The sequence below is a fragment of the Selaginella moellendorffii genome, unplaced genomic scaffold (genome assembly GCF_000143415.4).
Source record: "Selaginella moellendorffii unplaced genomic scaffold, v1.0 SELMOscaffold_1, whole genome shotgun sequence".
In the NCBI taxonomy this organism is placed as follows: Eukaryota; Viridiplantae; Streptophyta; class Lycopodiopsida; order Selaginellales; family Selaginellaceae; genus Selaginella; species Selaginella moellendorffii.
Genome location: NW_003314262.1, coordinates 3,162,365 through 3,178,517, shown reverse-complemented (window position 1 = coordinate 3,178,517; position 16,153 = coordinate 3,162,365). Strand labels below are relative to the sequence as shown.

The following is a 16,153-nucleotide window of genomic DNA, read 5'->3' as shown; positions in this document are numbered from 1 at the left end:
CCTTCATATTCAAAGAGTACTTATTTAACCTTTATGAGACATTAGAGAATGTATATATATATAACATGTGTAGATAAAGCCCACATTTTTAGTCATGTTTTGTATGATTCAAGATACAATCAGATTTTCATTGTGATATGGAAACAACCATTATCACATTTTCATGATATAGAGAAAAACCAACCTCCTAGTCCCAAAAGTCTACCTTTTTGTCCCCTAAGATAGGTTTGCTAGAGTAGAGTGACAATGACAAGCTTATTACTGAACCAAGTTGTCAAAGATTACATCAATCTTGACCTTACTTCCTTTGACTTGTTTGTGCTGCTCAGCTGATCACACAACTTTGAGATCTATTCACGATAAGTACTATGAATGTTTGAGCTTTGCAAGTTTGTCTCTTGCGTTTTGTTTCTTCAAGTACTTTCTCAGCACTTAAAAGCTCTCTGTGGTTCCAGAGAAAACTTTGGTGGAGACTGGAGCTGGCTCTCATCGGATACTAAGTGACAACTCTAAGCAAACACTAGACCTTTCTTGACAGGTACAATGCACTACGTGTGGCCCAAAACCGGAAAAGATCTGGAAGGAAGTGCTTTCTCTGCTAGTGTCAGGCAAGTTCTTGTGCTATCAGCCATGCCGTACTTTAATGCTCACAAATCGAGAGAGCTTGGATGAATTCGCAATGCTCTTTTTTCTTGGTTATAATTTAAGCTCTTGAATTGTACGATGGTTGATTCATCTCCTGATGACTTTATTCTTCTAACCATTTGCTCAATGGTTCATTTTCATTCGTGCAGCGAGTAATTTAGATTTGGACTAATTCGATTGGAGCAGTGGTGTGAGCGAGTTTAGATCTGGACTAAAAGTATGATTCGTGCTATAAAGAATTGGTTACTCTTTTTTTAATACCAAGTTGCAGGCACGAACTTTTTGTCAGTGGTACTTAAAAATTGGCTGTCACAGTTTTTACTTGATCCCTAGCTGCTGGTCAGAAGAAGCGAAATCTCTACAAGTTTACAAAGGGGACAAAAAGAAGGCATGGAAAAACTCAGGTACCTTTCAATCTTATAGTTATACTTATCAATCCCAAACCGATCTTATAGCTCTTAAATTTTGCAGGGGATCAAAATCAAGCTTTTAAGCTCTTTCAACATATAGAAGCAAGAAGAAAAAATAATGAAAGAAGAGCTTTCGCAATGCTGATAGTGACGCTCAAGTGGCAGCATTAGCGAAAACTGGATCGAGCAAAGTGCTGCATTGCATCTTTGGTGATATCGAAATGAGGACGAAGATCTGCGAGGTGCAATTCCACTGTACCCTCCAAGGAAAGAGATCCCATCCAAATGTTCTTTCTTTCCTCTAAAAACCCTCTTTTAACTTTCTCCTTTGTCCTTGTCAGTGGACAGAGTGACCCCATCTCCAAAGCTTTCCAGAGATTAAATTTAATCACCCCCGACGTGGACCGGCTAAACAATGCTTAAATCAATTGTATTTAAATTCCGGGTTTCGGACAGACCATTATAAATAAGATAAACATTTCATTAAGATAATAACTATTAAACAAATCTAGTGATACTTTTTGCCCTTTCAGGCGCATGGATGACTAAGTATAGGCCTAGGCATGTACTTTTTTTAAGGAAAGAGTAAATTTATCTCTTTGTTTGATAGTGTGTTAATTTAGTAAAGGTTGGAAGGGGTAAATTTCTTTTTCTTTTCCGTTTTTTACGACCCAGTGCTCTACAGCGAATGAGCTCAATCATTGTTTATATGAGAAAACAATGCAAGGGAAGAAGCGAAAAAGGAAAACTGGGAGAAGAAGACGAAGAATTGGTGGGAGATTTCTCTTTTTTTTTTACTGTTTTTTTTCCTCTCTTTTGCTCCTCTCTTTTGCTCGAATCTTCGCTGGGGAGGCGAGCGGGCGCCATGGATTGAGCGCCCAAATGATCGAAGCGGGGCGTTGATGGCGAGAGCGTCTTGATCGAAGCTTTCCTGGCTTTTGGGTTGGATGGTGTTCTTGCGTTTTGGTTTTCTGGGGTTTTTGGCTGTGGCGGACAAGGCAACGAAGAAGAAGAAGAATGCTTATCAGTGCTGCCACTGCTGCTGCTAGAGCTCGCAGGCAATGGAGGCGTTTGTGGAAGACGATGATCCCATGGACTACTTCCAGCAGCATGATCATCATCATCATCAGCAGCAGCAGCCAGACCATCCAAAAAATGGTGAGTTTTTCCTCCTTTTCCTTGAAGAGATACTTGCCAGATTGATTGATTCAATGCTTTATACTCCTTGTATCGCTTTGTCTGTGTGTTGACTTCTGGAAATCGCGACAAAAGGAACCTCTCTGTGTCCATGGCTGGAATTCTTACGAGAAATGCTTACTTTCTGAGATATGTTTATCCTGGCTATGGTTTGCTTGTGGTTTTTACGTTTTCTGCTTCGATCTCCCAGAGTTTGTAGTTCACAAAATTGAATCTTTTTTCTTTCGCATAGAACTTCGAGTACACATCTCGAGCAGCACCACTCCACAGCAGGATCCGCCACCACCATCTTTCAGCTTGATGAAAAACGGCGAAGTCGACGTCGACGACGACGAAGACGATCAAGAACAGCAAGAGAAGCAGCAACCAAGAAGTCTGTCAGATCAAAACTTGAGCCAGCAGCAGCAACAGCAGCAGCGACAGCATGACCACCATGCCGAGCAGCAACTAGAACAACTCAACAAATCCTCCGACGCCATCGCCGATCAAGCCGACAGCAAAGAAGGCTCCAAAGATGCGGGAAGCTGGAGCACCCACGCCACCTCGGTGCTCCTCGACGTCTTCCGCGAGAAGAGGCTTGCGATCAACGGGAGGAACTTCCGGGGAGAGGAATGGGAGGAGCTCGCCAGCAGCGTCAACGAGCGATGCTACGCCATCACTCCTCCAAACAGTAGCAACTTGACCACCATCGCCACCGCCAGCAATTCTTCCAAGGAGCTGTGGAAGAACGCCAAGCAGTGCTCCTACAAGATGAGCAATCTCAAGCGCAAGTACAAGAGCGAGAAGGAGATGATCCAGTTGACTGGAAGCCATAGCTCCGGCTCCGGCTGGCAGTGGTTCTCCAAGATGGAGGCCATTTTTGGGAGCGATCCAAAGTACACGACTTTCAGCTCCGGGATCTCTTCCGGATCTGAGCTCGCGCTCCACGCAAGCAAGGGCGACTTGATCGTCGATGCCGTGGCTGGTGCCACCGACGAGGAGATATTTGGAGCCAACAACAAGGTGGTGGTGATCAACAGCACTGACAAGAGGATCTTGCGGAACAACAGCTTCGATCCGGGCGTGCTCCTCCCGCCCAGCAAGAGCGCCTCCACGAACAACTTGGATGGATCGTCACCCTCGACGGATCCGCGGCGGGAGACTGCCGCCGAGAGCAGTCCTCGCGAGTTTTACACGACGACGAGCAAGCATTCGCATTCCAAAAAGAAGCTTTGCGTGATCAACTCGGGACAGATTCCAGCAGCGGGGGTGGGCGGATCGCCAGCGGCGGCAGCGGCGGCAGGAGGATCGATGGAGGGATCGTTTCCGGCCAGTTTTTCGGATTCGATCAAGCTCCTGCTCATGCAGCAAAAGGAGGCGATCAATCTTCTCCGGGAGCTGAGTTATAACAGGCCACCATCTTCACAGCAAAGACATGCAAGTATTCTTTTTTTCCCTTCTGTTTTTTTTCCTCTCTTGGTTTTCACAGGAGCATTCTTTTTCTGGATCTTTGGTCGAACATTTTCTTACGTACACTTTTCTTGTAGGATCCGGAGAGCTCGGAATTTGGAGCTCGTAGAGATCTTCTAGACTTAAAGTCGAGAATCGATGCGGCCGACATGGAGCTAGTCTACTTGAAACAACTTTGTGAATCCAAGGTAAGCTTCCAAAGCTCGAATTCTCGATTCTCTTGATCGCAAAGAAAAATCCACAGGAGAAAGAGCTCAAGGACGCGATGCAAGTTTACGAGGACAAGAACAAGTACCGCAACGAGCTTGTGAGAAAGCTTATGGAGGTAAGAAAATCAAAATCACAGCTTTTTTACATTCTCTTTACGCACAGGGTGTTTACGAGAAAGAGATATCGAAGATGCGGAGGAGACAACACGATCTCCCATAGACTCGGAGGGCGTACGTAGGGAGCGTACGGCTGGAATGTGGAACGTCGCCGTCGATTTCCCGTCCGCAGATGGCGTGGATCGTGCCACGCGGCTGCCTTTAAGTTTTTTCCCGCTCAAAATTCTAATTTGTTTATTTCTCTCTCGCGTGAGCCAGCTCTAGGGTTCTTGGGCGCGCTCGCTGGGATGGGATGGCGATTCTGCGCTGGATTGGTGGAGTCGCGAGTGCTGGGATTGAGATCGCTTTGTGAGATGGGAATTCATTCATGAGTTTGCCTGAAAAGAATCAAGCCGTGAGAATTCCTGGCATTCTTGTGTGTCATCTAGATCTGCGTGTTTGTACTTTGAGATTTGGTATACCTGACCACTAAATGCCCGTTCAGCTCACATCACTCGGCCCTCCACCGACAGATCGTGTCGTTCCATTCCTTGCCATGTTGCCTGGAGAGCGAAAAAATGAATTTCTTCTCATTAAAAGAAGTTTCTTCCCCCCGCTCTTTGCTCTCTTTGTCCATCCATTGCTTTACTCTTTTCAAGATCTGGATTCTTCTGTGCAGGGAGCGCTCATGATCTCATGAACGAGAGTCTTAGCAGAAAAGAAAAGAAAAGTTCTTCTGGCGATCAGAAGAGGAAAAAACAAAGGGCAGTCTTGGCTGGATCTAATCGAGCAGAGGTATGAGGAGTGTGTCCATGTGCTGCACAGGATTCAATTGTGAGGCATCGGTGCTGCCGCTCAGACTTCCATCTCTGGTAAGTTCCCAGGAATTTTAGCGAGTTTTCAATGGTTTTGCTAAACTCGAAGCCTTGCAGGACAGTGCGCCAGTTGATATAGTTGATGTGACACCAAAGAATATTGGATCGAAAAGCTCTCCCGTGGTTTGTTTTGTGTTTTATAAGCTGCGGCTGCTGTGGGTTTACGATTTCAGGGATGAACACAAGACAAAAGGACCGCCTCTAATCACCAAGGTCCGTCCGTCGGTGTGCGTGTGTGTGTGCGTGATGTGTGTTTCTGTTTTGCTATGTTCCAATCGCACGACTGATTGGTTCGAGGTGGTAGCCCAAGTGGTAAGACGTTGCTTTGGAAGAATGTCGAGAAATCTTTTACGTTAATTTCTCTTTTTCCAGGACAGACATTCTGATTTACAGTTCTTGCATCTCAATGTTCAGCACACCTCGTTCCTCATGATTTTACGGGAGTCCTTTTAGTGCCAAATAACGCATCCACAGGTTACAGGTTTGTGACAATGATGAACTCCTTAGAATCTTTGAACAGTGAGTGCTAACCCTCCAGGTTCAAGATGATCCCTTAATTCGGCCACAATCGCAACACATGCATGGTTCCATCAAGTAAACACGAGTGCAAGGATTTTGTTACTCGACAATGCTCTAAGCTCGAGCTGGCTTAAGCATCAACGCTAGGAGATTTCAAGGTATTGTGCCATTTCCATTCAAACAGGCAAGCCATGCAAATGGAAGGGAAGAAAAAGAAACACAATAGCAGCAGCAAGGCCTGTAGATGAGGACAATGGCTCCCGGTAAAACAGTTTCAGTTCTTCTATTTTACACGCTTTGGATCATGAACATATATAGTCGTCTCGTCACAGCCATATAAAGATTAATCTCGCACTAATCTTTTCTTTCTCTCAATAAACATGTCGCTCGCATCGGAAGTACTTGAGAACATTAAACATATCACGAAACTGATAATAACGAAGGTCGCATTTATGACATGGAGTACAGATTTTCTCTGAATCCTGAAAAGGAAATGAGTAACTGATGAATGAAAGAAAAGAATAATTCATACCATGTATTTCTTGTAAATACTGTTTTACTTTATCAGGCCTGCAAAAGGATCGTTTTGTGTTGGTGGATTCGAAGTCGTAGGAGGAGCCATGCTGGAAAATGTTGCGTTTGTGGAGATGGTTGTCGTGCCGAATGCGAATGGATCGATCGTTGGTGGTGGCGGCGGCGGAGCAAGGCCGCTTGCTCCCGCGAGGCCAAGACCACTTCCAGATCCCATCGGTTTGAAACCACTGCTAAAAGCTTGCTCTCCTGTCCAATCTCCAAACTCCGAGGATGGATTGTTCTTAGCTGCGAAACGAAAGTAGAAAGGACACCGGTTATCCATCAGTGTATAATAGTTGACACTTACGAGCTGTGATGTTTAGATCAATAAGGCCCGATGACAAAGAGTCTGCCCACACCGATGATTTCGTCTGGAAGCCTTGCTTGGTTTGAGCAGCTGGAGGCGCGATTGTATCGACGAAGGAAGAAGCCGCAGCCGGAGGTGGTGTTTGAGAGGAAAGAGTTTCGAAGGCGTTGAAAGAAGCCGCAGCCGGTGCTGGTGCTTGAGAGGAAAGAGTTTCGAACGCGTCGAAAGAGTTGAGCGCAACGCTGTCGTTGGCCGGCGCTGGTTTGTTGAGCTGAGCAAAAGGATCGGTAGCAAAGAGATCTGTTTTGCTCGTAGTGGTCGGCACCGTGGAGGCCGACGTAAAGGCACCAAAATCGCTGGAAAATGCATCGGAGTCGAAAAGATTTGAGGCAGTGGATTGCTGCAGAAGAATTCAGTATTGCGAGAAGTCGGAAAACAAGAAACAACTTACATTCACAGTTTTCGGTCCAGAGACCAACTCAGGACTCGCAAAGGGATCCACCTCTGGCGTTGGCGCTGACAAAAAATCTAGTTGTCCCAGAAAATCAACTTGTGGAGCCACAGGAGCACGCGGGGCTGGAGCTGGAGCTGCAAAAGTATGGGAGTCCCGTTAGAGCAAACCAAGGAAAGCACGAAAACATTTACGTCATTTACCAGAGGCCCTGGGATCAAAGTCATCGTCATCGTCGGCGCTGGTTGCTTTGTTCATTGATTGGGCAGCACCTGTGTTCCTGCAAATCCGATGGCTTTTAGATAAGTATTATTGGAAGGCCAGGACATATACTTTTTTTGAGAACTTTCGTAGCTCGGAGGGGCTGGGCTTCTGCAAAGAAAGAAACAATTCGCAACTACACTCAGTACACTAGAGTTACCTTGAATCGTTCTCATCACTGTTAAAATCCTCCCGGTCTGCATGACGCCAGTCATCACGGTATCTATCGCTCTCCTTACTATGTTCATCGCCATAGCGATCGTCATCATACGTGCTCCCAAATCTGTCACCACCATTTCGTCCGTGACCATTTCGGTCGTCATCCCAGTCACTAAAGCCTCTAGATCCAGTGCTAGAGTAAGAACTGGGCTTAAATATGCCGCCGGTGGAAGAATAACCCTGATACCTGCGTTGTAATCCTCAAGAGATTCACAAAGAGAAAAGAAGAAAGACCAGACAACTTACTTGTCTCTATTTGCGGAGGCCTTCTGACGAACTTCGCGAATTTTTTCCTTGTCATTCAATAAAGAAACCAAAGATTGAGCTTTCTTGCGGACATTTACACCCTGATCCTTTCCATTTGGTTCTACGTATTGGAAGTCCACCAGTCCCTGTAGTAGGCAAATGACGCAAAGTGAATATGACATTTGAATTCTAGAACTAGAAAACGCACCTGAATCTGGTAGATGTTTTCTCGCAGCTCATCGATGACTCTGTCAGCTCCATGAGCAACAAGAAAATCAAAAAGTGTCAATCCCTGGCAAGACAAAAGACCATCACTTCGCAAAGACCTTGAGAAAAACTCTCACTTTGTACACATGACGCCAGTTTCTTCCCGTGTCGGCCAGTCTCTTCCACAGTATCGTCATGATCATTTGATAGTCATTGCTGCAAAAAGAGACATTTAAACATGAAACCTCCTGGAAAAACAAAGGAGAGCTTACAAGTTTCTGGTTGCTTGAGCGATTTCGGACATAGCAGTTCCATGTGGTCCCCAAGGCTCGTTACTTGTAGCATCAAGAACCTATGGCAAGGAAAGGAAAAACACCGACTTCTGTTCTAACGAGCCCGAATTAAAAAATACGAGAGCCTGTTACCTTTTGTTCGATCTCTGGAACCTTCAAAACCTTTTTGTTTACTTCTCTCCTCCTACAAAAGATTTCAATGAATCAAACGAAAAAGGGAAAGAAGAAGTTCCATGTGACGTACAAATCTCGAACAGTCTGGTCGAAAACCTTCCTGAGATCCATCGAGCATGCGCCCTTGATCAAGCGAATCCGTCAGAATGCATGGATCGCAGCAAACTGCGAATTTCTAGATCTAGCTTCTACAATGCAGGATCGAGAAACCCTCGCGCCGATGCTGCGATCGGCAAGAACAGACGAGGCGCATCTTACCTCAAAACCCTTGGCGCAGCCGTGGGATCAAAGCGCCATAGCCACCCAATCCAGCAGCTAGCTCGAGAAGGGCAAGCCCAAGCAGAGCTATCGCCATCGTTAGATTAGAAGGTAATACGTGGCGCATTGCGGGCCGTCCGCTGTCAGTTTTGGCCATACTCCTACGAATGCCAAATGCGGCTTTGGGCCATTGTACGGTATGAGCCAATGTATCCGTTAGAGATTTCGAACCCCGAGAGTTTTGGGTTTACAAGCCCTAGCTCGGGGGAAAGATCTTCGCGGCGCCATTCTTCTCCACTGATCTGCGCGATCGACATTCCCGGGTATGAAATCCTCCTCCTGTTCTTGAGGAGCGGGTGAAAAGGATTAGTGTAATGCCGCATTGGAGCTCCTGACACGGGATTGTGATCGGGGGACTGGTCGTGATCCAGCAGCTGGGCGATCGCCATAGCCGTCGGAAGAATGGAGAGAATCTCGGTAGCGATCCGTGTGAGGCCTCCATCGAAGGAGGAGCTCGTCAAAGGGAATCATTGGGTTGTTGAGGAACAGGAAAAGAAGCTTTCACTGTGCAACTGCTATGGAGCGCCACTCTCCGGCTACACTTACGCTTTTGGTAAATACTTTCTAGTCTTCTAGCTTTTGGATTCTAAGACTTACTTGGGCAGATCAATTGTTTGGATCGAATTCTAAGAACTCTGACGTCTACGACATCCATGCCAAAGAAGTTGTCATTTCGGCATTGCAAGGATTTAACGGTAGGCCAATTCAAGCCTTTATTGAGTCACGCTTCACGCTTTCTTTCTCCAGGAACTGTGTTTGCGTATGGGCAAACAAGTAGCGGGAAGACTTACACGATGCAAGGTTCTGATAGTCATCCTGGTATCATTCCTTTAGCTATCCGAGATGTTTTTGACAGCATATCCCAGGTTTGCTAGCTCGAAACTCGGAACTATCAGTTGCTGACTTTTATTCATTCAGAATTCTAGCAGGGAGTTCCTAGTTCGCGTTTCTTACATGGAGATTTATAACGAAGAGATCAACGACCTCTTAGCTCCCGAGAACAGGAAACTACAAATACACGAGAATTTCGAGGTAACATTTGCAAGTGTTTCTCACATTCTTACACTTCATTGTACAGAAGGGGTTGTTTGTTGCTGGACTCAGAGAGGAAATTGTTAACAGTCCTGACCAAGTATTTGATTTCTTAAAGCTTGGAGAAGGTACTCGGAACGCTATAGAGGCGTACTGACATTGTCAATGGTATTGCAGCACATCGTCATTTTGGTGAGACGAACATGAACAGTTACAGTAGTCGATCTCATTCTATATTTCGAATGGTATGTATCGTGAATCACTGGAATGGTGGTTAAGTGCTGTCACATTCACACAGGTCATTGAAAGCAGGGACAACAACAGAAATACGGACTCTGTTCGAGTGTCTACTTTGGTAAGCCTGGAATGTTACGATCTATAAGTTTGCACTATAACTTGTTCTTTTCAGAACCTGGTAGATCTAGCCGGTTCTGAACGTGTTGCAAAAACAGGAGCTGGAGGAGTTCGACTTAAGGAGGGACAACACATCAACAAGAGTCTCATGACTCTTGGAACTGTTATCAATAAGCTCAGCGAGGGTCCAGGAAAAGGGTAACACTTTCCTCCTAGCTTTCATCTTTTTCACATATTTCAATGATAGAGGTCATATACCCTACCGGGACAGCAAACTGACGCGCATTCTTCAATCCGCTTTAGACGGTAACGCAAAAACGGCTATTATTTGCACCATTACACCGGATGAGGTAACACGTCAACGGCTCAGTGCCTCAAAGTTTCGTATCATCTGTTTCAGATACACATAGACGAAACAAAGGGAACACTTCAATTTGCCTCGAGAGCGAAAAAAGTTGCAACATGCGCGCACGTCAATGAGGTATGTTTTACTTGGCTCTTTGGCATTGCCTCCTTGATTCCGGAGGCGCAGTTGCAGCTGACCAGCCTTTTCACGATTTTTTTATTTCCTGTTTTTGTAGATACTCACTGATGCAGCTCTTCTTAAGCGGCAGAAAAAAGAAATTGAAGAGCTTCGTGAAAAGTTGTTGGTATGTTTCGCTCTTAATGTTCTTAGTTGTGTCCTGAAAACTTATTGCAGGGGCTACGTTCGGATGATTTCGAAAAACAACTTTTAAATCTACGCAACGACTTGCTGAAGGTTTTTTCTATGGCATTTTTGAGTAAAGCCGATCGCGTTGTGGTTATAGTCCACAGATATCTGACTTTTGTTTTTGTTTTACAGTACGAATTGGAGAAGGAGAAACTTGCGCTGGAGCTAGAAGAGGAGAGAGCAGCCCAGCTGGATCGTGAAAGGAGAATAAAAGAGCAAGAACAAAAGATTGAAAATCTGAGCTCTTTAGTCTTAAGTTCAGCAGCTCGAGATGATTATTCGAATGCTATGAAGATGGTTTGTCCCTGGTTTTTATGTTATTTTCTTCTGAAATCATTTTTTCCGCAGGTTACTCGCCGAGAGACATGGTCCCCGCAACAAGGGATTTTGGACGCATCAGCTAAGGTTTTGGTTACGATCATGTTTTGTGTGTACTTATTGCTAGTTTCTAGGAATGCTTTCGGAGCCCTTTAACACGTTTGGACAGCTCTCGAATCTCTACTAGGCGGGATAGAGGCAGAGTAGTCACACCTTTACCTGCATTTGAATCCCTTCTCGAAAAAAATGCTGATGATCTTTGGGAGGTTCAAAGTACGCCATTTCCATCGCATTCTCGTGACGAACAACAAACAACGACCAAGGAGAAACCAAATGTTGCCGATGAAGATGCATGGACGCGCCTAAACCAAGAACTCGATGACGACTGGGCAACTTTAAACACAGAAGACCAAGCAGTTCCGTCTACGTCAGAGTACACACCTTGTGTAAAATCCGACGAGACCGAGCTTGTAAGTCTTGCTGCTTGTACGTGAAAGTTAAATGCTGGTTGTGCTTGTAGATGGAGTTTCAGGTAAAGGAACTACAGCTCCAGCTTGAAGAGCTTCAATCCCGCTTTGATTCAAAGGTAGGAATTCGTCTTCTTTTCAATAAAATGTCACTGTTTTTCTCCAGAGTGAAGAAGCAGCGGACGCGACTAGAAAGCTAAATGTGCTACTGGATAGCAATAGCGAGATTAACAGAAAGGTGGAGGATTTTCGGTCAGAAAACAATCGTCTTCGTGAATGTAGGACTTTGCAGGTAATTGGTTACCAGATGTTTAACAATTTTTTTGACTTTTGACTTTTGATTTTTGTGATTTTTATTATTTTTTGTGCAGGAGCAACAGCTTAATGAAATTATAACCAAAAACCAGCATCTCAACCAGACAGTGGCTGACTTACGCAAAGAAAATAGTCGTCTAGAAAGTGAGCTAGAACAGCTAAATGCGTGTAATCTTCGTCAGGTAAAATCCATGTATTACCGTGATGGTACTAATAGCATGCGATACAGAAAGAGGAAATGGACCAGCTGGCGGAAGAAAATGTACGAATTGGCAGTCGCTTAACTACTACCGTGACCGAAAACACTGTTCTCTTGGAGGACAAGGGACGCTTGGATTCTCTACTTAAATCTGCGAAGCTTGAGGTACTGGTGTGAATTGTTCATTGGAACGGATTGATTTATGCTTGATTTGCAGGAACATGAAACAGCAAACAAGCTCGATGAGCTGGAGAGAAAACACAGCCAGAACAAACAAGAGCTAGACGCAGCCGTGGAGCAAAAACAACTACTTGAGGAGAAGCTTTTCGCTCAGGTGAATGTATATGATTCACTCCAAACTGTGACAGGTTTAACGAGCAAATCCTCTCAGGAAGAGAAATACAAGACACAGCTCCATGAACTGATGAACACGAACACGGAGCTTCAAAGGACAAACGAGCAACTGAAATCGTCCGCCTCCTTGCGGGTAAAGCTTTCATTCCAAGACGCACGGTTTACTAGCTTTACTTTCTTACAGGAAGAAAACTACAACACTGAGCTCCAAAAACTCTCAGATAAAAATACCAGCCATCACAAAATCCACAAAGAGTTGGAGCAGTCGATGAAATTGCAGGTAATCAAACTTTAAAAAGTTACAAAATGTTTTCCCTCGTTTAACATAACAATTACAGGAAGAGAAACACAAGCAGGAGCTCAAAGATCTCTCCCGCACGAACAGCAAGCTTTTGAAAGCCAACAACGAGCTCAAACTCTCCCTGGAGGCCGAGGTACCGAACGAAAACATGTTGGGATAGCGAAAAGCTTATATTTTCCTCACAGGAGCGAAAGGCAAAAAACGAGCTACAAATACAAAACGATCGCATGGAACAATCCATCGCACGCAAGGAATCGCAGCTCCGCGAACTAACTGCCAAGCTCTCAGCCCTGGAGGTTTGCCTCTACGTGCTAGCCAGTCTCTACCTCACAACCATTGTCTTGTTACTCTCCAGTCGAGCAGCAAAGACGAGCACGAGGCCCTGATTGAGAGCCTCCACATGTCCAACGCTCACATCTCGATGCTGGACGAGGATCTCCGGCAGGCGAGGCGAGAGAGGGACGATCTGGCGGCCAAGGTGGGTGTCCAGGCCCAGCAAAACCAGGAGCTCCTCGTCTCGATGAAGCTGGAGAGGCTCCGCGTTGCGCAGGAGCTGGGGAGCTATCTGGGCGCCCTGAGCTTCCAGCAGGACAGCCTCTCTACGATTTGCTCGGGCATCAGCAGCATTGTCCGCGCCTAGAGAGTTCGATCCCTAGGATCTCCTCGTTCTTACCAATTGATCCACTGATCCTATCAAGATTTAAACTTTTCCGCGCGAAAGCTTATAATTTGATCGCGCGAAAACCTTTTAATTTGAATATTAGGGTTTGTGAAGTCTTCTGTTAGAAGCTTAGGGTTAAGGCGATGGAGGAGAAAGATGGCAGAGAGGAAGAGGAAGGCAGCGGCAAAGAGGGTTATGAATCGGCTTGTGAAAGCCTGTGAAGCTGTTCATGCCAGGATTACAAGTCGGATTTCAAGAAGGGCCCTTACTACTGTGCTTCTGGAGTGGATTCCATGGTTTTTGAGCACTTGGTGGACCAGGATGATGTGCAAGTGCGAGGCTCATCTGTGGGGATAACACTGGAGTGCATGCAGTGATCAAAGGGTATGTATTCTGTGTACTGTATGATCTAATGTTCAAATTGGGTTTGGATCCTCTCTGTGGCCCCATCTATCACTGGGGGAACTTCATGGTGGAATTCCCCAATGGGGATATGAAGATGGTGGATCACCTGCTGTTTCGTCGCTCCCCATTTACGAGGCTCGATGTGCCGATTGTGGTGGTGGAGATAGCGTTCTTCAACGAGAGCCACGAGAAGTTGAGGGAGAACGTTGCGAGGATCATGGAGGTATTAGCGCTTGCATCGATGATGCGGACAAGATCTATTTCAAGGCGTGCGTTGGGTATGCTGGGGAGATTCGGGATTATGATCGGCTTGAGGGGGAGGAGTGCTTCTCTGTTGCAACAAAATCCTTGTTTCAGGACGTGGAAAATCTGCCTCCTGGCATGGGGGATGCTTTCAATTACCCTTTGAGGGCAAATTCAGAGGATGATTCGTATGCGTGAGGTGACAAGAGCAAGTTTTGGTGATGGAATGCTTCATAGATGCTTAGAAAACCACGAAGTAATGCTTTTAGAACAAGTACAATCAAATACGACCAACTTTCCCTCTTTCTTTCGGTGGCTTACCATTCAGACGATGGTCTCTTGCAACCAGGAGATCGGCCTTGAAATCAAGGCTCCGCTCAACTCGTGCAGCAAACGAACTTCAAGCTCAGAGAAAATGTTCACCACCTCTCTCGTCCAAAGTCTCCTGGGCACGCTTGCTCTCGCCAAAGATCCACAGACTCGGGCATGTCAAAGTTGATTACACGCGGCTCCCACTGAAGATTATGTTGGTGATTAGAAGCAACCCACGCTGGCAGAAAGCGCGATAGTCTCTTCCTGGTGCGTTGCAGCCACTTTAAAAACACTTTCCATCCCAGAAGCAACCAGTTCCACCTGTGATACCGAGTTGCAGTAGACTGTCATTATGTTGCTCCTTGTCCGAAACAACTTCCACACTTCCCCAAGCTTGGTGAGCTTGCCACTGGCGCTCATAGAAGGGCTTGACTGAGCTTAAGGTGAAGCCTGGCCTGGGAATCCTGCTTGTCTTGCCCTTGCAGAACGTTGTGACAATTTCTTCTACACCGTTTAGTGAGTGGATCCCCAAGGTCATGTCGTGACTCCAAAGGATGGAGCATATTACCTCCAGATGTACTTTTTGTGTGGAAACCAGGTCTCTATGAGAACTGCTTTGTGTGGCTTCCAGGTTGTATTGTCCCCACACAATACCTCGTGCATCCTGTCCAGTGTCCCGAGTACAATTCTGGGTGAAAGTTCATCTGTGATCACTGGCTTGCTGAGGCAAGTTACCTTAACTTCAAACAATTCCAGGCCGTCCATGAAGGCTTGCAACAGCTCCACAAGCTGAGGACTATGGCCTGTAGCGAGAACTATTAATGCAATGCTTGCTGAATTAGGAATGAGGCCTAGCATGAAGGCCATAATGCTAAACCAACTGGACTGCATTGTAGAAGCATAGGTTGAGCATGTGGCAGTAAGGAAAGAGTGTCTATAAAGACTAGCCGACAAGTAATTTTCAATACCCAAAGTTATATTCGTGACACTCTCCCCCCTTAAGGAAGATTGACGTCCTCGTTGATGCATACTCCAGTTTAGACCACCGCCAAAGAAACAACTCCAGAAAAAATTCACAATGATCACACTATGTGAAAAATGCACTAACTTAAATGTAGGGTAACTTTTTTGTCTAACGCAAATACGCTACTAACTCAAACACCTTCCAGCCGTCGTCGATAAGGAAATGACCAATAGAGTTAGCCATCTTTGCTGCTTTGGGTGTCACCCAGCTTACAAAAGTGTGATACACCTTTGCCTGTAGGGACATAGAGAGAGAAGCCAGAGGCTCCAACCCTTATGAGCAAAGAAACCAAACTCGTTAGTAAAGTTTAGATAAACTACTATAAACAAGTAATCAGAGTTGTTTATATGATCATGCCATTTTAACGGAATAAGGAACATCAATAGAGAGGCAAGTTATGTGACCAGTTGACAATAACTACCTCATGACTAAAGATTTCACTATGCACACGAAGTGCTGAAGCCAATTTGCCTATATTAGCCCAAACTCAAAGAGCAATAGATGGACAATATCAAAGTCATAGACAATGATATCTTAAAGTCTTAATTATTAGTGAATAAAGCTTAGATTAGAACACAAAAGTATTCTAAAGAAGTTATCATCCAATAAACCAGTATTAGAGTATAGGAACCACCAAGATCATCATTTTTGGAAATATAGGATTCATCATTTAACAAAAGTCAATAACTAATATATCATCAAGGACACTCAATGACAAAACATAACTATCAAAGATTGCAGATAGAATGCCAAACAATTTACGAAAGATAACTCAAAGAACACAAAGTATCATCGATTAGCGAGAAAAATGTTTGCGAATGTATTACCAGAAGAAAATAACATCCTAATCTATCAGAATCAACTCAAACAATAATTAACAAAATAGAATGAATATAGTAAAACTAACAAACACTCATTCATACTAACTATTGCACTAGCCAATCTAAATAGATCCCGGTTAACAATACCAAGGAACTAAAGTTTCTCAAGTAAACATTAGCAACATT

General features: G+C 45.0%; 3 protein-coding genes across 5 annotated transcripts; 2 read left to right on the top strand and 1 right to left on the bottom strand.

The window, feature by feature from the left end:
* Positions 1 to 1,777: 1,777 nt before the first annotated feature.
* LOC9657866 lies at positions 1,778 to 4,504 on the top strand. 2 transcript variants are annotated; one of them, XM_024686984.1, is made up of 5 exons: positions 1,788 to 2,213; positions 2,485 to 3,668; positions 3,779 to 3,889; positions 3,946 to 4,026; positions 4,074 to 4,504. In XM_024686984.1, the coding sequence occupies exons 1-5, from the start codon at positions 2,117 to 2,119 to the stop codon at positions 4,128 to 4,130; spliced, it is 1,530 nt and encodes a 509-aa protein (XP_024542752.1). In that variant the 5' UTR covers positions 1,788 to 2,116; the 3' UTR covers positions 4,131 to 4,504. The 2 variants fall into 2 exon arrangements, with proteins under 2 accessions (XP_024542755.1, XP_024542752.1); XM_024686987.1 differs by lacking the exons at positions 3,946 to 4,026; positions 4,074 to 4,504 and having other exon boundaries at positions 1,778 to 2,213; positions 2,485 to 3,672; positions 3,779 to 3,884.
* A 1,154-nt stretch (positions 4,505 to 5,658) lies between these two features.
* LOC9630478 (clathrin interactor EPSIN 1) lies at positions 5,659 to 8,515 on the bottom strand. 2 transcript variants are annotated; one of them, XM_002961513.2, is made up of 14 exons: positions 8,390 to 8,515; positions 8,202 to 8,254; positions 8,090 to 8,141; positions 7,937 to 8,016; positions 7,802 to 7,880; positions 7,666 to 7,749; positions 7,458 to 7,603; positions 7,153 to 7,398; positions 7,065 to 7,103; positions 6,935 to 7,011; positions 6,732 to 6,868; positions 6,281 to 6,680; positions 5,933 to 6,219; positions 5,659 to 5,882 (listed from the first exon to the last, which is right to left on the bottom strand). In XM_002961513.2, the coding sequence occupies exons 2-13, from the start codon at positions 8,240 to 8,242 to the stop codon at positions 5,957 to 5,959; spliced, it is 1,644 nt and encodes a 547-aa protein (XP_002961559.2). In that variant the 5' UTR covers positions 8,243 to 8,254; positions 8,390 to 8,515; the 3' UTR covers positions 5,659 to 5,882; positions 5,933 to 5,956. The 2 variants fall into 2 exon arrangements, with proteins under 2 accessions (XP_002961559.2, XP_024541197.1); XM_024685429.1 differs by having other exon boundaries at positions 5,659 to 5,875.
* Positions 8,516 to 8,638: 123 nt separating this feature from the next.
* LOC9657865 (kinesin-like protein KIN-7L) lies at positions 8,639 to 13,281 on the top strand. Its single transcript, XM_024685443.1, has 25 exons — positions 8,639 to 9,002; positions 9,055 to 9,144; positions 9,197 to 9,315; positions 9,368 to 9,481; positions 9,528 to 9,609; positions 9,659 to 9,726; positions 9,780 to 9,836; positions 9,891 to 10,033; positions 10,083 to 10,185; positions 10,236 to 10,316; positions 10,417 to 10,485; positions 10,536 to 10,595; positions 10,680 to 10,844; positions 10,896 to 10,952; positions 11,000 to 11,335; positions 11,386 to 11,451; positions 11,499 to 11,624; positions 11,704 to 11,829; positions 11,877 to 12,011; positions 12,064 to 12,180; positions 12,238 to 12,333; positions 12,385 to 12,480; positions 12,539 to 12,634; positions 12,687 to 12,797; positions 12,857 to 13,281. The coding sequence occupies exons 1-25, from the start codon at positions 8,852 to 8,854 to the stop codon at positions 13,139 to 13,141; spliced, it is 2,949 nt and encodes a 982-aa protein (XP_024541211.1). The 5' UTR covers positions 8,639 to 8,851; the 3' UTR covers positions 13,142 to 13,281.
* Positions 13,282 to 16,153: the final 2,872 nt, after the last annotated feature.